At 39.8% G+C, this 23798-nt stretch overlaps 2 protein-coding genes across 9 annotated transcripts in view; one reads left to right on the top strand and one right to left on the bottom strand.

Annotated features, from left to right (window-relative positions):
* MATCAP2 (microtubule associated tyrosine carboxypeptidase 2) overlaps positions 1 to 14334 on the bottom strand; it is a 66132-nt gene extending 51798 nt beyond the window's left edge. The window contains exons 1-2 of the mRNA XM_054559313.1: positions 14212 to 14334; positions 8151 to 8220 (exon numbers count right to left, since the gene is read on the bottom strand). Coding sequence (XP_054415288.1) covers positions 8151 to 8220; positions 14212 to 14319 — 178 coding nt within the window. The 5' untranslated portion in view covers positions 14320 to 14334. The remainder of the gene's footprint in view (positions 1 to 8150; positions 8221 to 14211) is intronic.
* The window catches only part of ANLN (anillin, actin binding protein), a 63607-nt gene continuing 53801 nt past the window's right edge, over positions 13993 to 23798 (top strand). For 6 of the 8 annotated variants that reach the window (XM_063726022.1, XM_063726021.1, XM_054559309.1 and 3 more), the window contains exons 1-3: positions 14026 to 14289; positions 20505 to 20658; positions 23313 to 23624. In XM_063726022.1, coding sequence (XP_063582092.1) covers positions 14272 to 14289; positions 20505 to 20658; positions 23313 to 23624 — 484 coding nt within the window. In that variant the 5' untranslated portion in view covers positions 14026 to 14271. Of the gene's footprint in view, positions 14290 to 20504; positions 20659 to 23312; positions 23625 to 23798 lie in introns of all 8 variants that reach the window. The other 2 variants (XM_063726020.1, XM_024249498.3) reach the window with 2 other exon arrangements.

Below are 23798 nucleotides of genomic sequence, written 5' to 3'. Positions count from 1 at the left end.
GTGTATGTGTCCAGGAATTTATCCATTTCATCTAGATTTTCTAGTTTATTTGCATAGAGATGTTTATAGTATTCTCTGATGGTAGTTTGTATTTCTGTGGGATCAGTGGTGATATCCCCTTTATCATTTTTTATTGCGTCTATTTGATTCTTCTCTCTTTTCTTCTTTATTAGTCTTGCTAGCAGTTTATCAATTTTGTTGATCTTTTTCAAAAAGCCAGCTCCTGGATTCATTGATTTTTTGAAGGGTTTTTTGTGTCTCTATCTCCTTCAGTTCTGCTCTGATTTTAGTTATTTCTTGCCTTCTGCTAGCTTTTGAATTTGTTTGCTCTTGCTTCTCTAGTTCTTTTAATTGTGATGTTAGGGTGTCAATTTTAGATCTTTCCTGCTTTCTCTTGTGGGCATTTAGTGCTATAAATTTCCCTCTACACACTGCTTTAAATGTATCCCAGAATCTGCTACGTTGTGTCTTTGTTCTCATTGGTTTCAAAGAACATCTTTATTTCTGCCTTCATTTCAGTATTTACCCAGTAGTCACTCAGGAGCAGGTTGTTCAGTTTCCATGTAGTTCTGTGGTTTTGAGTGAGTTTCTTAGTCCTGAGTTCTAATTTGATTGCAGTGTGGTCTGAGAGACAGTTTATTGTGATTTCCGTTCTTTTACATTTGCTGAGGATTGCTTTACTTCCAACTATGTGGTCAATTTTGGAATAAGTGCAATGTGGTGCTGAGAAGAATGTATATTCTGTTGTTTTGGGGTGGAGAGTTCTGTAGATGTCTATTAGGTCTGCTTGGTGCAAAGTTGAGTTCAACTCCTGGATATCCTTGTTAACCTTCTGTCTTGTTGATCTGTCTAATATTGACAGCGGGGTGTTAAAGTCTCCCATTATTATTGTGTGGGAGTCTAAATCTCTCTGTAGGTCTCGAAGGACTTGCTTTATGAATCTGGGTGCTCCTGTATTGGGTGCATATATATTAAGGATAGTTAGCTTTTCTTGTTGAATTGATCCCTTTATCATTATATAATGGCCTTCTTTGTCTCTTTTGATCTTTGTTGGTTTAAAGTCTGTTTTATCAGAGACTAGGATTGCAACCCCTGCTTTTTTTTTTTTTTTTTTTTTTTTGCTTTCCATTTGCTTGGTAGATCTTCCTCCATCCCTTTATTTTGAGCCTATGTTTGTCTCTGCATTTGAGATGGGTCTCCTGAATACAGCACACTGGTGGGTCTTGACTCTGTATCCAATTTGCCAGTCTGTGTCTTTTAATTGGGGCATTTAGCCCATTTACATTTAAGGTTAATATTGTTATGTGTGAATTTGATCCTGTCATTATGATGTTAGCTGGTTATTTTGCCCATTAGTTGATGCAGTTTCTTCCTAGCATCAATGGTCTTTACAATTTGGCATGTTTTTGCAGTGGCTGGTACTGGATGTTCCTTTCCACATTTAGTGCTTCCTTCAGGAGCTCTTGTAAGGCAGGCCTGGTGGTGACAAAATTTCTCAGCATTTGTTTATAAAGGATTTTATTTCTCCTTCACTTATGAAGCTTAGTTTGGCTAGATATGAAATTCTGGGCTGAAAATTCTTTTCTTTAAGAATGTTGAATATTGGCCCCTGCTCTCTTCTGGCTTGTAGAGTTTCTGCTGGGAAATCCACTGTTACTCTGATGGGCTTCCCTTTGTGGGTAACCCGACCTTTCTCTCTGGCTGTCCTTAACATTTTTTCCTTCATTTCAACCTTGGTGAATCTGATGATTATGTGTCTCAGGGTTGCTCTTCTCGAGGAATATCTTTGTAGTGTTCTCTGTATTTCCTGAAATTGAATGTTGGCCTGCCTTCCTAAGTTGGGGAAGTTCTCCTGGATAATATCCTGGAGAGTGTTTTCCAGCTTGGTTCCATTCTCCCCATCACTTTCAGGTACACCAATCAAACATAGATATTTTTTTCACATAGTCCCATATTTCTTGGAGGTTTTGTTCATTTCTTTTTACTCTTTTTTCTCTAAACTTCTCTTCTCGCTTCATTTCATTCATTTGATCTTCAATCACTGATACCCTTTCTTCCACTTGATCGAATCAGCTATTGAAGCTTGTGCATGCATCATGTAGTTCTCATGCCATGGTTTTCAGCTCCATCAGGTCATTTAAGGTCTTCTCTGCACTGTTTATTCCAGTTAGCCATTTGTCTAATGTTTTTTCAAGGTTTTTAGCTTCCTTGCAATGGGTTCGAACATCCTCCTTTAGCTTGGAGAAGTTTATTACCAACCTTCTGAAGCCTACTTCTATCAACTTGTCAAAGTCATTCTCCATCCAACTTTGTTCCATTGCTGGCAAGGAGCTGTGATCCTTTAGAATGTTCAGTTTTTCTACTCTGGTTTCTCCCTATCTTTGTGGTTTTATCTACCTTTGGTCTTTGGTTATGGTGACCTACAGATGGGGTTTTGGTGTGGATGTCCTTTTTGTTGATGTTGATGCTATTCCTTTCTGTTTGTTAGTTTTCCTTCTAACAGTCAGGCCCCTCAACTGCAAGTCTGTTGGAGTTTGCTGGAGGTCCACTCCAGACCCTGTTTGCCTGGGTATCACCAGCTGAGGCTGCAAAACAGCAAATATTGCAGAACAGCAAATATTGCTGCCTGATCCTTCCTCTGGAAGCTTTGTCTCAGAGGGGCACCTGGCTGTATGAGGTATCAGTTGGCCCCTACTGGGAGGTGTCTCCTAGTTAGGCTACATGGGGGTCAGGGGCCCACTTGAGGAGGCAGTCTGTCCATTCTCAGAGCTGAAACACCATGCTGGGAGAACCACTGCTTTCTTCAGAGCTGTCAGACAGGGATGTTTAAGTCTGCAGACGTTTCTGCTGCCTTTTGTTCAGTTCTGCCCTGCCCCCAGAGTTGGAGTCTACAGAGGCAGATAGACCTCCTTGAGCTGTGATGGGCTCCACCCAGTTCGAGCTTCCTGGCTGCTTTGTTTACCTACTCAAGCATCAGCAATGGCAGACGCCCCTTCCCCAGCCAGGCTGCTGCCTCGCAGTTCGATCTCAGACTGCTGCGCTAGCAGTGAGCAAGGCTCCATGGGCGTGGGATCCACTAAGCCAGGCATGGGATATAATCTCCTGGTGTGCATTTGCTAAGACCGTTGGAAAAGCTCCGTAGTTGGGTGGCAGTGTCCCAATTTTCCTGGTACATACTGTCACAGCTGCCCTTGGCTAGGAAAGGGAAATCCCCCGACCCCTTGCACTTCCCGGGTGAGGTGATGCCCTGCCCTGCTTCAGCTCACCCACCGTGGGCTGCACCCACTATCCAACCAGTCCCAATGAGATGAACCAGGTACCTCAGTTGGAAATGCAGAAATCACCCATCTTCTGCGTCAATCATGCTGGGAGCTGCAGACTAGAGCTGTTCCTATTCGGCCATCTTGGAATGAACCCCACTACCTGGATGGAATTTTTAAGTCAGTGGGGCTGATGAGATCACCTGGGGAGTGTACGAAGGCAGACAAGAGCATTCTGGGAAGAATTTAGAGTTCTCAGTCATTTGGTTATGGGGCAGAGGAATAAGAACCCACAAGGTTTTATCTTTCTTTCTATCTATCTACGTGTACATATATAGAGAGTAACATATATGACCATGTAACTATAACTATGCATGTGTGTGTCTGTGTGTGTATGTATGTGTATATATATATATACCTATATACATATATACCTATATACACATATATACCTATATACATATATATATACCTATATACATATATGACTTTTTTTTCTGAACTGTTTTAAGAGTAGCTTGTAGACATGATATCCTTTTCCCGCTAAACACTTCAGAGTATGTATGTACGTAAATATATATAAGTATATGTGTATATGTACAGTCATGTGTCACTTACTGATGGGGATATGTTCTGAGAAAAATGTGTCACTAGGTGATTTTGTCATTGTGGGAACATCATGGAATGTACTTACATAAACCTAGATGGTGTAGCCCATTGCTCCTAGTCTACAAACCTGTATAGTATGTTACTATATATACAAACCTGTATAGTATGTTACTATAGTATGTTACTATAGTATGTTACTGAATACTGGAGGTAATTGTAACACAATGGTAAGTACACACACACACACACACACACACACACACACACACAGAGAGAGAGAGAGAGAGAGAGAGAGAGAGAATATAAAGCCAATGTAGTAAAATGTTACTATATTGGGAATCTGAATGATTCCTGGGATCCAGGAATCTTTGTTCCACTTTTGCTCTCTCTCTCTATGTGTGTACATGTAAACCTTTCACAACTTTTCTGTAAGTCTGAAATAATGGCAAAATAAAGTGGTGCAAATTGAGTACTGAGGTGGATGATGACCTCACTTTGGACTAGGTAAGAAATCTTGTAAGATATAATATTCAGCTGGATTTGTATTTAGAAATTCAAAGGTGATGAGCAGGGCATTTTGGTAGTGGGAGTAGGATGAGCATGCCATAGAGGTGGCAAATAGCAGGGTTTGTTCAGGAATGAACAGCAGGTGATTGGGTTCTCATCTCTGAGTGCTTTCCTTGGCACTGAACACTAAGCAAAGTGGGTGGTAAGGTCATTTGCAGAGAATAAAGGGGTGGGATGGGAAATGTGATCGAGACTGTGATAGGGATTCAAATGGATTCTGATTCAAATTGTTCAAATGGATTCTGAGCAACATTAATGGTCCAGTGGAATAAATTTGAAATGGAATTGGCTCAATTTATTGTCTTTTTCTGGCAATGTTGAGCAAGCCAGGAAAACAGAACAGTTAGAGATTAGCAAGTTAAGTGCGGCAAGAAGGACAAGAGACCAAGGAGAATGGTATTAAAATAGTTTCTCTTGAGGTCTGGCTGGGAAGGAGCAAGTGAGGCTTAAAGGAGGGTGGGCAGTGTTTGGGAAGAGACCCAAGAAAGGATGATGGCAGGATCTGGAAATCTTAGACTATTCACAGTCTTGTTTCCTCATCTACTATTTTAAGGAGCTGGATTAGGTGATCTGTAAATTCCCTGACGGCTCTAAGGTTTTGTTTTGAGACAAAGTCTCGCTCTGTAGCCCAGGCTGGAGTGCAGTGGCACGGTCTCGGCTCATCGCAACCTCCACCTCCCAGGTTCAAGCGATTCTCCTGCCTCAGCCTCTCGAGTAGCTGGGATTACAGGTGTGCGTCACTGCACCCAGCTAATTTTAGTAGAGACAAGGTTTCACCATGTTGGCCAGGCTGGTGGTTTTGTTTTGTTTTAAACTCCCTTTTTTCTTGGCCTCCTTTTCAAAATAGATTGAGCTACGTATGAGGCATGTGGCCTCTTAGAAAAGGGTATGGTAGGAGATCAAGGTTAACACCTGGGCATAGCTATAAAGCCCAAGCTATAATATTTTCAGTTAGGGCCCAAAGCTGAAAAAGGAGAATGAACTGAAGGTTAGGACTGGAAGGGAGGGGGAGGGGACTTGCAGGTTTAGGAGGAGTGAGCAGCAGTGAAAAAGAGATAAGGAGGCAAGATTAGAATCAGGAGACCAGGTTTGGGCTTTGAAATCTTGGAGCTGGAGCATTTCCAAGTGTTGATTGGAGTCCATGTGTGGTCATACATGTGGGTGGATGAAAAGGGAGGAGGAGGTCAGTACAGTTGGAAGGTTTGAGGAATGGTAAGGTCAGAGTATAGGAAGGAGGCCAGGTGCGGTGGCTCATGCCTGTAATCCCATCACTTTGGGAAGCCGAGGCAGGCAGATCACCTGAGGTCAGGAGTTTGAGACCAGCCTGGCAAACATGGTGAAACCGTGTCTTTACTAAAATACAAAAAATTAGTCAGGTATGGTGGTGGGCACCTGTAATCCCAGCTACTTGGGAGGCTGAGGCAGGAGAATCGCTTGAATCTGGGAGGTGGAGGTTGCAGTGAGCTAAGATGGTAACACTGCACTCCAGTCTGGGTGACAGAGTGAGACTCCATCTCAAAAAAAAAAAAAGAAAAAAAAATGAAGGAGACTGTGGTCCCGGAGAATACATCAGCAAACAGCAAACATTTCTTGAGGGCCTATTAAGTGCCAGGCATGAATGGGACTGAGGAAAACTGGGATGGTGTCAGACTCTGAGAAGCAGGAAAGAGGAGAGTGAAAGTGTATGTCCTGAACCTCAACATTTGGAAGGATTAATGAAAGAATAAATGAACCCTGGGTCTGGAAATAGCATGTGAGGTGAAATTTTTGAAGTGTTTAGAAGATCACTAAATTCATGACAGACATCAATGGAGTACAATAAATCTGTTACATTCTCTTGTATCAAATTTAAGAAGATTTGTGGCCGGGCGCTTTGGCTTATGCCTGTAATCTCAGCACTTTGGAAGGCCGAGGTGGGCAGATCACCTGAGGTCAGGAGTTCAAGACCAGCCTGGCCAACATGATGAAACCCTGTCTCTACTAAAAAATAATAATAATAATAATACAAAAATTAGCCAGGCATGGTGGCGGGTGCCTGTGATCCCAGCTACTCGGGAGGCTGAGGCAGGAGAATCACTTGAACCTGGGAGGTGGAGGTTGCAGTGAGCAGAGTTGTGCCACTGCACTCCAGCCTGAGTGACAGTGTCTGTCTCAAAAAAAAAAAAAAAAAAAAAAGATTTGCAAAATGTCTGTTTGCACGGGAGGAAAATTTAAGATGTTATATTTGATGTTCAATAAATTGACTCTGATATTTAGGAAACACTGGCTTCTGTTATTTCTGTAATATTTAAGAGTGACTTCTATGATATCACTAAAAAATTAAATTTTGTAAAAATAGCTTTTTGCTTTTTTTTTTTTTGAGACGGAGTCTCGCCTTGTCACCCAGGCTGGAGTGCAGTGGCGCGATCTCGGCTCACTGCAAGCTCTGCCTTCCGGGTTCACGCCATTCTCCTGCCTCAGCCTCCCAAGTAACTGGGACTACAGGTGCCCGTCACCAGGCTCGGCTAATTTTTTTGTATTTTTAGTAGAGACAGGGTTTCACCGTGTTAGCCAGGATGGTCTCGATCTCCTGACCTCATGATCCACCTGCCTTGGCCTCCCAAAGTGCTGGGATTACAGGCGTGAGCCACCACACCCAGGCAAAAATAGCTTTAAGAAATCTAGGTATGGAAAAGAAAAGTTACCAATATAAAAAGTATGGTGTGATAAGTACATAAAATAATTCTTACTCTTTATGAAAGGATTTACTGTGGTCCTTTAAATATGAATTATCTTAATATCCTTATTAACCACAAGAGAAAATAAAAAGGAGATTAAAGCTGTATGCATTTTGAGATTAGTCTATTGAATAAAGGAGTTATGCCTGTAGTTGCACTGGTTTTTGGAAACAATATAATATGTTCAGAAAGCACAATATGTTCATGCTTACTCTGGAATCTGAAACATCTTCATCAATTAAACTAGAAAAAAAATCTATGTGACAATAAGAATCATTAATAGTAGAGATTAGTACCATTAATCATTAATCATTAATAGTAGAGAGTAGTAACAAGTAAAATAGCCCTTTTCAATAACATATAGATAACATCCTTTGATGGTTGTTGTTTCTTCGTTATAATAAATGTGTAGAACTAGAAATACCATTTGACCCAGCAATACTATTACTGGGTATATAGCCAAAGGATTATAAATCATTCTACTATAAAGACACATGCACACATATGTTTATTGTGACATTGTTCACAATAGCAAAGACTTGGAACCAACCCAAATGCCCATCAATGATAGACTAGATAAAGAAAATGTGGCACATATGCACCATGGAATACTATGCAGCCATAAAAAAGGATGAGTTCATGTCCTTTGCAGGGACATGGATGAAGCTGGAAACCATCATTCCCAGCAAACTAACACAGGAACAGAAAACCAAACAGCGCATGTTCTCACTCATAAGTGGGAGTTGAACAATGAGAACACATGGACACAGGGAGGGGAACATCACACACCAGGGTCTGTAGTAGGGTGGAGAGTTAGGGGAGGGATAGCATTAGGAGAAATACCTAATATAGATGACAGGTTGATGGGTGCAGCAAACCACCATGGCACGTGTATACCTATGTAACAAACCTGCGCATTCTGCACATGTACTCCAGAACTTAAAGTATAATAATAATTTTAAAAAGTGTCAAAGAAGTGGCCCTTCAGCCAAATAACCTGAGGTAGAGAACTTGAGTTTAGCTCTTCTTGCCACTGCCTTATGATTAGGTCTTGGCCTTTTCTCTCCCTGTAAAAATAAGAAGATTTGTGTTATTGTATTACTTTGTGAATTAAGTATAAATAGTCTATAAAAATTAAATATAAATAGTATTTTTAAAAGTATAAAAATAGTATAAAATATAAAATACAAATGTGTGTGACTGTATTTTGAAAAATTAACTGTAAATATACAGCATTTGGAGGGTCTTTGTTGCAGTCCCTGCTTTCAAATTTTTGTGTTTTTCAGCCTTTTTATCAGCAATCTTATCTGCAAAAGACATAATTATTATTTCCTTTGTTTAAAAGAGCAGGTCTTAGAAGGAGCAAATACTCATTTTCCAGGGCTATCTTTAATCTCTAGTTATTTCTACTTCAGACTCTTGGTTCTATTGTTAAATTAATGTATTATGGTGTGGTTTTTATTTAAATAACTTGGGAAGTTTTGTGTTTTATTTAAATAAGTAGGGAAGACACTTTTGTTGATTTAGGCCAATCCCTTAGCCTCTATACATCTCAGTTTTCCCATCTCTAAAATAGGAATAAGAGTTATTCTTATATTCATTTATTTAACAAGTATCTACTGCACTCATGTGCCAGAAGGTGCTGGGTTACAGCTATAAACAAGTCCCTGCACTGCCATAGCTTACACTCTAGTAGGAAGGCCTAGCTAATAAACATAAATACATAACTAAAATAATGTCAGATAGTGGCAAATGTGATGAAGAAGTCAGAGTAATAGAATGGAAAGTGATTGGTGGGCAGAGAAGACGGGGGTGGCCACCTGATCAAAGAAGTCCTCTTTCAGGAGGTAGCACATGCAAGCTTAGGCCCAAATAATGAGGAGCAGACGAGCTAAATCTAGAGGAAGAGTGTCCAGGCAGTGGAAAGTCCTTGAGGCAGGAAGAAATTTGGCATTTTTTTATGACCAGAAAAAAGGCCTGAAGCTGGAGCATAGTGAAAACAAAAAAAAAAAAGGGAAAGTATTGTGATGTTAGGAGAATACTAGGTTATTTGGAGAGGCAGGTAGGTTCCAGATCATGCATGGCCTTGTAGGTATGATAAGGATATTACTGGATATCATTTTAATTGCAACGAAAGACATAGAGCAGCTCCAAACAAGGAATTGACACTGCAAAATTTACATTTGAAAAAGATCCCTCTGTATAAATAAATTACTAAAACTAAAAAGATCAGCAACAACAAAGATACGTAGGAATAAATTTAACAAAAGTTTACAGATCTTTATGTAAGTTTGTTATAGACATTTTTAGCAGGTATAATGAAGATATACCATGCTCATAAATGGGTAGCATTGCTGTCACAAAGATGCAAATTCTCTCCAAATTATGTGATAAATTCAGTGCAATTTGAATTAAAAATCAGAAGAGGATTTCCTTTTCTTTTTCCTTTTATTTTTGGAGCTTAAGAATCTGACCCTAAAATTCATGTGGAAGAACAATGAGGCAAAATAATCCAACTTGAATTGGAATTTGCCCTACCAGACATCAACATTTATAACTAATATAGTGTGATATTGGGAGAGGAATAGATAGACCAGTAGAACAGAATAGAGCCCGACATAGACCTATGTGTACATAAAAAGTTGAGGCTGAACATGGTGGCTTACACCTGTAATCCCAGCACTTTGGAAGGCCAAGGTGGGAGGATCATTTGAGGCCAGGAGTTGGAGACCAGCCTGGGCAGCAAAGTGAGATCCTGTCTCTACAAAAAATTTTAAAAATTAGCGGGGTGTGGTGGCATGCACCTGTTGTCCCAGATACTTGGAAGGCTGAGATGTGAAGATTGCTTGAGGCCAGGAATTTGAAGCTGCAGTGAGCTGTGATCGTGCTGCTGCACTCCAGCCTGGATGACAGAGCAAGACCCTATTTCAAAAAATAAAATAAAATAAAATAAAATAAAATAAAGAACTGTTGGGCAGGCGCGGTGGCTCATGCCTATAATACTAGCACTTTGGGAGGTCTAGTTGGGTGGATCACTTGTGGCCAGCAGTTCGAGACCAGCCTGGCCAACATGGGGAAACCCCAACTCTACTAAAAACACAAAAATTAGCTAGACTTGGTGGCATATGCCTGTTGTCCCAGCTACTTGGGAGGCTGAGGCAGGAGAATTGCTTGAACTCAGGTGGCGGAGGTTGTAGTCAGCCGAGATCAGGCCACTGCACTCCATCCTTGGCGAAAGAGCGAGACCCTGTCTCAGGGAAAAAAAAAAAGAAAAGTTGATATGTGATAAAAGTGGTATTACAGGTCAATGAGAGAAAGGATGGACAATTTAATAACTGCTGCTAAGACAACTGGTTATCCATAAAAAAACAAGATCAATCCAGATAGTTTAAAGACAAAAGCATGAAAAGCTATACTTTAAAATATTTAGAAGAAAGTACAGCAGAACATCTTTATTATCCCAGGGTATGGAAGGATTTCTTAAGGCATAAAAAACACAAACCCTAAAGGAAAATACATATGGTATATGTGTATGTGTATGTGTGTATGTGTGTGTGTGTATCATTAGTTATATTAAATACTTCTGTACATCTGAAACATCATAAAGTAAAGACAAGCCACAAACCAAAAAATTGGCAAGCCGAAAAACCAACAAAGTTTATTTTCCCAGAAAATAGTAAACAACCAACAAAAACCCTATGAATCCATAAGAAAAAGGCAAATAATTGCACAGAAAAATGGGCAAGGATATAAAGTTGAAAATCACAGAAAAAGAAATATGAAAGTCCAATAAATACAAAATCATGTTCACCTTCACTAGTGATAAGAGAAAGGCACTCAAACAAGAATGGCAAAATTTAAAATGTATCCACACATTGGGGAGGAACTAGAGCAGCAGCCAGGGGCATATACTACTGACTGGAGTATCATTTGTTATGACCATTTTGAAGAGCAGTTTATTTTTAATATCTGGTAATAATATTCCTAGGTATATTGCTCTAGAGAAAGTTTTGCATGTACATGTAAAGGATAGTCATGGCGTCATGGGATCTTTGGAATGAAAAACTGAAATAAGCTAAATGTCCATTAACAGGATAATGGGTACATAAATTACAAGTATATTTGTATAATAGAATTTAGCAGTGAACATGAATGAAATGCAGCTATAGTTATTAGTGAGGATAAATCCCATAAAGATATTATTGGGCCAGAAAAAGTTGCAGAAAGACTTACATCCTGCAAATAAAATTCATATATAAAACACTAGATATTATTATGGATATACATATACATGTGGATGTGATAAAAGTATACATATTTCTATGGGAATGATAAACATCAAATCAAGACAGTTTTAGCCCGGAAGAGTGGGAAGATGAATGAGAATAGGAAGGGACACACGGGAGACTTCAAGTACATGTGGGATGTTTTATATTTTTTTAAGCTAGGTGGCTGGTATACGGTTATGTTTTATTATTCACATCTTTATTGTATTTCATAACATAATTTTTTTGTTTTCAAATTTTTTTGTTATTTGTTATATAACACAATTTTTAAAAATACAAAAATCATTCTAGCCTAGAAACTGAAGAATGAACTGCCGGGAGTTAAGAATGAAAGGAGGTATGGTAGGAGACAATTGTAGTACCCTAGGAGAGTAGACTTGAATATCTACCACAGTTTCTGGCACATAGTAGGTGTTTCAGTCTTAGGAGTTATTTAATTGTGATGGTTGCCATTATTACTATCATCATCATTATCAAGATAGAAACCAAAGACATAGTGGGATGGTGAGGGAAGATACACTAAATGTTGTGAGTAGCTATCTTACGCTAGGTGCTTTACCTCTTTTAGTCTTAACTAGAATCTAGTTGAGGCAGACACAAAGAAACTAAGGCTCATAGAAGTGATAGCCAGAAGGCACAACGGCTACATAAATTTCTAATGACTCATTTTCCAATGTTGTTTAAAACACGCATACACACACAGACACGCCCCAAATACATACACCCCTTTCCTGTCACACTTGAAAAAAATTCAAGTATCTTTTTCCTTTATTCATAAGTAACACATTCTGGGTTAAATATTAATAATTCCATATACTACACACTCGGACAGTGTCTTATTACTTATTACGGAATATTTTTGGATTATGTCTCTCCATTTTTCATCTGCCCCTTCTAACAACTCTGAGGAAATCAGGGTAGATGATTATTCCTGTTACACAGATGAGTAAACTAAAATACAAACAGGCTAAATCAGAAGTTCTTGGCCTGGTGTCCATGAACTTCACGAAATCCTGTTAAATAGTTTATGATTAAATGGTCATTTTTCTAGGTAGAGGGTCAGTTTTAATATATTTTGAAAGGCGTCCATGACTCCCCACAAAGGTTAAAAAAAAAAAAACCCATGGGTTAACCGATTTGGCTAACTGGGTGGAGCCCTGACCCCAAGCAATCTTTCCCTTACCCCTTGCCCTGATTTCCATCACGTACAATCTATCATACAAAAATTCAAATTAAAAATATTAGTAAATACTTTTTGTAATGTTGACTGACTGCTAAGATGGACATATTATTAAACATATTGAAACCACTTAGTTGGGAGGAATAGTTCTGTTTTGTTCGGCTCATGGACAGTCACTCTTAACTTTTCACATGAACAAATCAAGAACTGTCATCTTTACCTACACAGACTTGTTATAGAAGAAATGAATCTGATACAGAAATTATGTAACCTATCTTACAATTTGGAGTACTCTACAAAGAATAAGCAGGAGACACAGCCTTAGCTAGTGTAGAAAACGGATCATGAGCTGAGAACAGGGTTTTCATTTCGTTGGACCAGTTCCTTTAACGTTTTCGAGCGTCCCTTCTCTCGGCTGTAAAAGGAAGGATTGAACTAGATAGAGGGCTTGTCAGAATTCCTCCCGCTCTAACACTGTACACAGTTGGATGGAATTTAAAATAAAAAATTGTGCACGAACGCTTCACACAGTCTGTTAATTTTAGCTTTATTTCATTGGCTTAGAGTGTCGGGGACCCACCGGACCTGCCTTTTCTGAGGGCCAGGCCTGCAGTCCCCCTTTTGGGGACTAGGAGTTGGGTGTGACCTGGGAAACAAAGCTACTGAAGGCCAACGGGCTAGCAGCACCTGAAACACAAGGGCTCTTTGTCTGGCTCTGTAGCCCAGGCTGGAATGCAGCGGTGTGATCTCTGCTCACTGCAACCTCCACTTCCCGGGTCCCAGTTCAAGCAATTCTCCTGCCCCAGCCTGCGGAGTAGCTGGGATTACAGGCACACGACACCATGCCTATCTAATTTTTTTGTATTTTTAGTAGAGACGGGGTTTCACCATGTTGGCCAGGCTGGTCTTGAACTCCTGACCTTGTGATCTGCCGGCCTCGGCCTCCCACAGTGCTGGGATTACGTCCGGCCAACACAAGGGCTCTTAATCCTTTTTTTTCTTTTTTGAGGCAGGGTCTCACTCTGCCGCCCAGGCTGGATTGCAGTAGTGAGATCACAGCTCACTGCAGCCATGACCTCCTGGGCTCAAGCGATCCTCCAGCCTCAGCCTCCCCAAATGCTGAGAATATAGGCATGCGCCACTACTCCCGAACTTAATACTTTATTTAGGAATGAAGGAAGGCAGGAACGCCCAAACGCGGTTGGTGTGAAGCAGTCGCCTTAAAGCTGAGTGGAATGTGTGGTCGTTGGGGGTGGAGCCGGGAACCCAACACGGTTGGAGGGCAGGAAGCGCCCCGCTGACCGCCTCCACCCCGCGGCGAGGGCTGGGAGGGGGCCGGGGAAGTAGGCGCGGCCGCCCCTGGGAACCACCCGGCCCGGCGCGGCCACGTGACCGAGCGCAGGGGCGGGGAGAGGGCCCCCGGCTCCGCCCAGCGCGCATGCTCGCAGCTCGGCGCTGAAATTCAAATTTGAACGGCTGCAGAGGCCGAGTCCGACACTGGAAGCCGAGAGGAGAGGTCAGCTGGTTGTGGGAGAGTTACCCCGCCGCAGACTCCTGGTCTTTTCCAGGAGACACACTGAGCTGAGACTCACTTTTCTCTTCCTGAATTTGAACCACCGTTTCCATCGTCTCATAGTCCGACGCCTGGGGCGATGGATCCGTTTACGGAGGTGAGTGAGTTTGCGGGTGCAGCCAGCCATGACCCACAGCTCTAGGCCCCCCCCCGCCCTCTGTCAACCTCTGGGCGAACCCCCACCGGGCGGAGGGCGCGTGTGTGCGCGTGCGCAGTGTGTGCGGGCTGGGGTCGGGCTGGCTGAGGATACCGAGCAGTGGCCGCGGCTGCGGCCTGCTGTGGTTGGTGGGTTCCTCTGAGATTTTGTTGTTCCGGTCCTACAGATAAAACTCAGGGAGGAAGGCTTTGAGTCTGCCCTAAAAGGCCGTAGTGAGAGGTCTTTCAGCCCCCGCTTTTACCAAGTCCCTCTGCAGTCCTGGCGCAGCAAGAGTGAGGCGCAGGCCTGCGGAACGGGTCCTGCTGGAAGCAGCTGGAATGCCCTGCAGGGCGGAGTCGGGGGCCGGTGACTCAGTGCGGCTGCCGCCGGGAAAGGCAGTGGGATGTGTGATTTGCGGAGTTCACGCAGCCCGCAGAGAAGATGCTGATGAAATGACAGCAAAACGTTAAAACAAGCAGGTGCTAGAAACGACTGCATTCGTTCATAAAAAGCCAGTAGTCCTTGAGATCCCATTGTTCAGCTAACTAACGAAGAAGTTCATACCCGGGACTGACCATTTTAATTGAAACAGTGCAAGTGTACCGAGCAAAACTATCAGCTCACGATTTTAGAGCAAAGAAATAAACTTTTCGGTGTTTCTGGGGCATATCATTACAGTATTTATTTCATCTTTTGTTCCTTTGTATATGGGTTACATGGTTATTGTGTCGATTTCTTTAGTTTTAGCTTTTGTGGAAAATGTGCGTTGTCACATTCGGGAGTGTTTTGTTGCCAGTTGTCCACTCTCTTTTATTCCAGGACAGTTCCTCTTTCTTTAGGCTGTTGTGCAAATTTCAAACTGTTAGTTTTTGAGTGTTGCAAGTGGACCTAAAACTGTGTTTACACTGATTCAGAAACTTAAATGCTGTGAAGAGTGGTAATTCTTTCGGGGAGATGTAATTATAATTCTATAAGTTATGTATAAGATATTAATTACAGGTTTTAGCAATTAGAGTTTACTTATATTCAAGCATGACATAATCTATTTTTCTGTTTCAAATTCTTAATCATCTTGGGACAAATACATCAATTTTTTTCACCTTCCTTAAAGGTTCTAATAGAAAAATCGAGAGCCTAATTTTGTATTAGCCTTAAAATAGGGCTGGTCATGCACCAAATATCTTTCACTTACACTGAGGTCGAAAAGGTTGTGTTTATTTTATCTAAACTAGAATAGGATTCCTTAAAACATTAGTCCTATGTGTCTTCCTAAGTAACAGACAGGAACAAAGCATTTTTAAGTTGGCTGAAAATTGCACTTCATTTTACTTAAAAATGTCATTCTGAAGGTAGTACAAATCTCAATTGAAAGAAACTTTAACTGTTTAGATCATTTTAGGATGTGCTTAGAAATATGTATGGTTTGTATTATGAAAAGTTAGATCACTTGCAGTTGGAAAAACAGCTTAGACGTCTTTTCCTTAATAGGTAATGAATGAACTACTTGAATTGATTCCAACTCTTGGGTGCTTAATTATAGCATTCATAACATTTGCACAGTGAAATGAGCTACTGGTACAGTTCTTTGTCTATCGACTGAAAGTCAGTATAAAATGACTTTCTCAACCAGGGTTTCCTCTCAGAACCATGGTACACAGGAAAATTGAGAGACTATTTTCTCAATTTCCCCAAGGATAATTCAATGCCACCCTACAAACATGGGAAATAAGTCTATTACATTAATGCCCAGGGTATTAGGGCTTAATTATTTTGGTAACTCCAGTTGAGAAAGGTTACAATCATGGTAAACTCTCTTTTCCTCAAACAAGACTGTTCTGCATCGGTCTTCCTGCCGTCGCTGATACTGTTCTGGCACTCTTTTTTTTTTTTAAGACGGAGTCTCGCACTGTCGCCCAGGTGACAAAACCATAAACTCACTACTCATAACATCAAGAGTTTGAAGTTCTACTCACAGGTGATAGTCATCCCAGTACAAGAATACTACAAAGAAACCCAGAGTGAAGTGTACCAATACAGAACTTTCTTTATAAAAACCTTAAAAGGGAAAAAGCTATAATTAAAATACTTCACAGAAGCATATTTTATTGTAGATGCTTTAGATCCTTTTATGTCTGCAGGCTGCATATAAATAAGTAAACAAATAAACACGCCACTACCATTTTTAGTGGAATTTCTCTTATTTTCCAGAATTAAATGAAGGTCCCTGAGGAAGAGCTGCTAGAGCATATTGAAAATAATAAGAAGTTAATTTATATTGAGTCTACTGTGTTAAAGAAGGCAAGGAAATTAGTAAAATCTCCTAGAAAAATTTGTCAGAGATGACTTTGGGGTGTATGTGACAAAAGTTGTTCAGGGACCATAAGCTTCAGTTATCTGAGATTCATACATGTGGGCTATCTTACTTCTTGAATATGTTATTGCAGTGTTTTTTTTTTTTAATGTCTACACTGTTTGAGAAAGGTGTGATAGTTCAAGGAATATACCTTGTATTTAAAAGAGTTTTAAAATTCCTGATATACTATTATAAGGAACAGCTACTTTTATTGAGCTATTGAGTTTATATATTTCAGATATATAATTTCTTTTAAATTAATAACGTTTGGTGTTTATAGCTTTATTTCACAGATTAGGGAATTTTTTTGCGTATCTATTTAATTTTTTTTAATCTGGGAATTTTTTAATCTAATGTAAGCAATAGAACATTCATATATGTTTGAATGACAAAATCACATTCTTTTGTTGTGACCTACTGCTCATGGTAACTGAAGCTGTACTGACTCACAAATATTCTAACTGACCAGAATGGAATGTGGGCATGTCCATGAATGAATATAATTAGGCTAGTGTTGTATCTGGGAAGTGAGAGATATAGCAATTGAAAAATTACAAATTTATTAATTTAGAAAGGAGACATTATTTCTTTTTTCTTTTTTCGTTTTTTTTGAGACAGAGTCTCGTTCTCACCCAGACTGGAGTGCAATGGTGCGATCTTGGCTCAATGTAACTTCCACCTCCCAGGTTCAAGTGATTCACCTGCCTCAGCCTCCCAAGTAGCTGGGACTACAGGCATGCACCACCATGCCTGGCTAATTTTTGTATTTTTAGTAGAGACGGGGTTTCACCGTGTTTGCCAAGCTGGTCTCAAATTCCTAGCCTCAAGTGATCCGCCTGCCTTGGCCTCCCAAAGTGCTGGAATTACAAGCATGAGCCACTGTGCCCAGCAGAGACTTTCTTATAAAGGCTTACAGCCTACAGTGTGGCCATCCTGACAGGCTGGGAAACATATTTAATAGCTTCGGGCAGAGACTGGAAACAGGCACTTCAAGAGAGGAGAAGCTGGAACAGGGATTTATGCCTAAAGGGTTAGCCAGGTATACATATTCAACAGGTTATAGGCAGAGCTATGAGTATTTACAAAGAGGTCCTGATGGGTGGGTACTGAACAAACGTGCAGTTACATGCATCCCATGTTCACTTTGGGATGAAGACTTAACATGTAAATACATTACAGTTGGGCCCTATATGTCAAAAGGTGAGGTGGGGACATGAAGGCATTCAAGTGAGCAGCCTCTGTAAACTGGCCGAATCAGTTCATGGTTGGTGGGCTTCTTACTGAGAGTGAGTTAATTGAAATCAACCTCTTGTCCAATTAAAGCTGTAGTTGTAGCTTGTGGAGCAGGAGGGTTAGTCAGTGTCTGATGGAGGATGAGCTGCAATTGTTTTAATATTTATTGCGTATCTCAAGGACAGTGCTTGTTCAGCTACTAGAGTAAAAGAAAAACTTTGGCAGTTAGAAGATAGTTTATTTTTTAAGTGTAGGGAGTTTGTACTTAACCCTTGCCTGGCATGGCCTTAGGTCCTAGTTATTTGTTTATAGACAGGGTCTCACTCTGTTACCCAAGCTGGAGTGCAGTAGCGATCACAGCTCACCGCAACCTTGAACTCCTGGGCTCAAGTAATCCTTTTGCTTCAGCCACCCCACCCCCTAGGTAGCTGGGACTACAGATGTGCCCCACCATGCCTGGCTAACTTTTGTATGTTTTGTAGAGACAGGATCTTGCTTTGTTGCCCAGGCTTGATCCTGTTTATAATTTGATATCTTATTGCTACAAAGAGTCTTCTGTCAGTCTTATGATCTCTATTTAACATTAATGCTCATTAGTTATTGTGTCTAAACAGCAAAAGGAGGGGTATAACAAGGTGCAGGCAGCCTCCTGTCCCATCATGGCTGAGAACTCAGTTTTTAAGGTTTCTCTGGGGTCCCCTTCATCAAGAGGGGATCTGTTCAGTTGGTTGGGAGGATTAGTATTTTATTTTTAGTTCTCATATTGTATCATGGGGGGAAATTATCGGACATGTATGGATTTGTGAAACAATATGCTTATTCTTGAATTTGTTGAAGGACTTTTATTTAGCGGGTGAAGGTCTTGTATTTTGGAAGCCATTTGGTTCATAAATTATTTTTTCAGTGATTAGAGCATTTCAATTTGGTGTCACTTTTTTCAATGAACTTTAAATTAGAAATCATTCTTAAGAAGAGTAGAGAGTGTGCCTTCTTTCAAATTTAGCTCATATTTCTTTTACATACTCAGATTTTTAAAAAATTGTTACTGTATTTTAAGGAATTAAGAGTCAAATGGAATTTAATCTTTCAGCCTGCACTAACTACTGTATCTGAGTATGCAAGGCAGTAATAATAATCTGCATACCTCCTTTAGTTGTGTGCATTTGAAAGAAAATGAATTGTTTTACAGGGTCTTGTGTTTGAGCTTTACTAAAATTGACTTAAAATAGGAACATCAGTTGATTCAGAGTAGAAAGGAGTATTCATGACTTTATGGAATGGCTAAGATTTCAATTTAAAACCATTTTATTATATGTTAATATTTAATTAAATAAAACATAAGATTATTTTGTTTTTCTTTCCTCTCAGGAAGTGTTTTATGTTTTCAAAGGACTAATATGTTATTTATCTCTTGCTGCTTACCACCACCCCAGATTTTAGTGGCTCTATTAGTTTTGCTGTTGTAACAAGTTATCACAAATTTAGTGGCTTAAAATAACATATTCATTATTTTACAGTTCTTTAGAGACAGAGTCTCACTCTGAAGTCTGAAATGGATTTTACTGTGTTAAAATCGAACATGTCAGTGGAACTGTGTTTCTTCTGGAGGCTGTAGGGGAGAATCTGTTTCCTAACTTTTCGTGTTTCTAAAGGCCATCTGTATTTCTTGGCTTGTCCCGTTCCCCCATCTTCAAAGCCAAAAATCACATTAGTCTGACCTCTGCTTCCATGGTCATATTTTCCCTGACTCTGATCTTCCTGCCTCTCTGTTTTCCATTGTAAGGACCTTTGTGATTATGTTGGGCCTGACCAGATAATCCAGGATTATCTCCATCTGAAGATTCTTAATCACGTCAGTAAAGTCTCTTTTGCCCTGAAAGGCAACATATTCAGAGGTTTAGGGTATTGGGACAAAAAATCTTTGAGGGACCATTATTTTGCCTACCATAGTGGCTTAAAACAATACTCTTATTTCTCATGATTCAGTGGGTCAGCAATTTGTATTGTACTCAGCTGGGCTGTTCTGCTTGTCTCTGCAGTGGTCATGCAGGAATCTTCAGTGATCTGGCAGATTATCTGGAGCTGGATGGTCTAAGATGGCCTTATTCACATGTTTGGTAGTTGATACTGACCGTCACCTGGGCCATGTGTCTCTAGTAGACTTAACCTGGGCATGTTCACTTAGTGGCAGAGAGAGAAAGAGACCCCAAACTGTAAAATCTCTTGATGCCTAAAAGTCTCATAATATCACTTGTACCATATTTTATTGGTCAAAGCAGATCACAAGGCCAGCCCAGATTTAAAGATGAAGAAATGGATTCTGTCTTTTGATGAAAGCAGAAAAAATCTGTGGCCATTAAAAATCTTATATAACTAACTTTACATATTTTATTCCCCCTGTAATATTCCTGTAATAATTATGACATTGGAGTACTCATTTAGTGAATCTTGATGTAATTGCTTAGGATTTCACTTTTGAAATGTGTTTAACTGTCATCCTATATGGCAATTGGTGATTTTAGAAGATACTGCAATTTTATGAACCTTTGCTTAAACTTGTGTTTTAACACTGATATATTTATTTATGTAGAAACTGCTGGAGCGAACCCGTGCCAGGCGAGAGAATCTTCAGAGAAAAATGGCTGAGAGGCCTACAGCAGCTCCAAGGTCTATGACTCATGCTAAGCGAGCCAGACAGCCACTTTCAGAAGCAAGTAACCAGCAGCCCCTCTCAGGTGGTGAAGGTAAAAGACTTTGTGGGGAAAAATAACATTTACTTTTTTTTTTTCTTTTGAAGGAGACAAGCCCCAGACATTTCATTAGCATATAGAAGAACCAAGCTCTTTGGGAGACAAATGTAACAGCCTCTGGGGGAAATAACAGCCTTCTATTCTATTTCAGAGTTATTATATTAGGCCTAGAACCTATCAGGTTGGAACGGTTTCTTCTAAAAAATATTTCAAATTAATTGATTGAACTTTATTTTCTTCATTCTGAAGTTATCCTTAAAACCTCAAGGAAAGAAAAATAAAGGAGTAGGGTAACATTTATACTTACAGTAGTGTGTAGTTTTTTATCCCAGAGGTGGCAGAACACCTGGCCACTGAGTTTGGATGGTGTCTCCGGTACCAGCAAGGCAATGGAAGGCACACTGCCCATGCTTGACATTTAATGAACCTTTTTCACCCTCTATTTGCTGAACCAACTCTCTAAAGTTTAGGTTGTTAATCTCCAGAAGTGGTGGAGTTAAACACAAGCACACACACACATACACACAAACACAAACTCACCTGTAGTCTTACTCTTTCCTCAATCCTAGGATTGATTCCTAGCCAGCATCAGCCAGCCTCCTTAGTCTTTTCCTGGAGTGTAGAATAGTCTGGAGATAATAATCTTCCTCAGTACGACTGTAAAATACTGTAATACAACTGTAAAATAAAATATGGAAAAAAATTACAGAGGGCAAAACCAATGTTTTTTTTTTAAAAAAAAAAAGCAGAGAAGTGTACATGGGGCTAGCTCAGTTATTTTGGAAGCTAACCATAGAACAAGAATTAGTTTTCATATGTTTATCCATTTTGAAGGGAGAGTGAAGGAAATACATTACATATTATATGGTATTCAGCCAGGAAAACAGGGGCCTGACCCTAGTCCAGGATCTTCGTTTTCACTGTGAGATGGGTTTGTACTATTGAGTGCTATGTATTTGAAACCAGTGTTACCTAAACTTTAGGTAGAAGTTCAAAACTACATTTTGATGTTTAGGTAGAAATTCACATTTACTGTTTTAGCTAATTGTAAACTAGAAGAATTCCGTATTTCCAGATGGTATTACATGTTAAAGCAGGAACACTTTCAAAAATTATTAGATGTGTTCATAGAAAATAGATCCATAAATGAGTTATAAAACATTAGAAAGTTTCAAAAATAAAAAAAGGAAAAGAAAAGAAAAAAGAGCCAGGTGTGGTGGCTTCACGCCTATAATCCCAAAACTTTGAGAGACGGAGGTGGGCAGATTGCTTGAGCTCAGGAGTTGAAGACCAGCCTGGGCAACATAGCAAAACCCTGTCTCTACAAAAAATACAAAAATTAGCTGGGCATGGTGGCACATCTGTAGTCCCAGCTACGCAGGAGGCTGAGGTGGGAGGATCGCTTGAGCCCAGGAAGTTGAGGCTACAGTGAGCTGAGATTACACCACTGCACTCCATCCTGGGTGACAGAGTGAGGCCCTATCTCAAAAAAAGAAAAAAAGAGACATAAAAGTGGAGTGGGGAAAAAATAGATTAGAAAGTTTCATGATGTATATTTACTTAGGTTGATGTCAACGAGGGCAATCATGATTTATCCCTGATACTATTTTGGTCACTGCCGGAACGTTTGTTTAGGCAATTGACGAAACTGACCTCATATGAAATGTACCTTCTTTTAAAATATTAATTTTCCAGGAGATATATTGAAACTCAGTCATAGTTATAATATGCCTTATGGTTCCAATAGATTTTTTTTTTAATTTTAGGGCTTTTTCAGTTATTTTATAGGTGTTCATAGAAGCTTGAAATATGAAATGTTAAATATTTGTACTGGTGAATTTGTTTGGTATTGACCAGATAATTCAGTCACTTTTTCTGTCTCCTGTCGTAATCCTAAACCTCAAGCCAGTTGCCCTTCTAACCATGTTTATTAGTTATTTTCCATGAAAGAATGTTTCAAAAACAGAAAACCTGGTTTCTACACTTGGCTCAGCTGTGTGACTTTAGGCAGGTAACTGAATTTCTCTAGGCTTGATTTTTCTTATCTGGAGATGAGGTGATTAGGCTGTATAATCTTTAAAATCTGTTAGAATGCTTTCTTATTCTGTGTGTATGCACTTTTTATTTACTATTAACACTATATAAAGTGTTATGCATATATTTTGAAAATATTATTTGAATATCTTTTATTTATTTTTATTTTTCCATAAGTTATTGGGGTAGAGGTGGTATTTGGTTACATGAGTAAGTTCTTTAGTGGTGATTTGTGAGATTTTGGTGCACACATCACCCATGTATACACTGCACCATATTTGTAGTCTTTTATCCCTCGCCCCCCTTCCGCTCTTCCCCCCAAGTCCCCAGAGTCCATTGCATCCTTCTTGTGCCTTTCCGTCCCCATAGCTTAACTCTAAATATCTTTTCATTAAGGTTTTTATAATATAAATTGTGTTTGCTTGAAAAGATCTTTCATATCGATTTCTGAGTTGCTGAAAGAGAATGGGGTTTTACATACTTCTGGTTGTAACTAAAATCATTTAAAAGAATAGGGAGGGGTGATGTTTTATTAATTTGTTAAGTATCTACCCTCAAGTTTTTCATGTGAGAAATTACAAATTTGAATGTCTTTTTCATCTTTTTTAATGTAGAGAAATCTTGTACGAAACCATCGCCATCAAAAAAACACTGTTCTGACAACACTGAAGTAGAAGTTTCTAACTTGGAAAATAAACAACCAGTTGAGTCAACATCTGCAAAATCTTGTTCTCCAAGTCCTGTGTCTCAGGTGCAGCCACAAGCAGCAGATACCGTCAGTGATTCTGTGGCTGTCCCGGCATCGCTGCTGGGCATGAGGAGAGGGCTGAACTCAAGATTGGAAGCAACTGCAGCCTCCTCAGTTAAAACACGTATGCAAAAACTTGCAGAGCAACGGCGCCGTTGGGATAATGATGATACGACAGGTATGAATTGTATAGATGGTATGGCCCATACATCTGTTCCAATAAGATTCAGTTTGGTATGTTGAACATTTTTTCAGTTAACTCATGAAAAATAAATGCTTTTGTTTTATCTATATGTTGAGTATCCTTTGCTTGCATATGGTTTGTCTACCAGTAGTATAAGTTGGTTGTGTT

This window comes from Pongo abelii, chromosome 6 (assembly GCF_028885655.2).
Source record: "Pongo abelii isolate AG06213 chromosome 6, NHGRI_mPonAbe1-v2.0_pri, whole genome shotgun sequence".
In the NCBI taxonomy this organism is placed as follows: domain Eukaryota; kingdom Metazoa; phylum Chordata; class Mammalia; order Primates; family Hominidae; genus Pongo; species Pongo abelii.
This window is presented reverse-complemented; position numbering and strand designations above follow the sequence as displayed.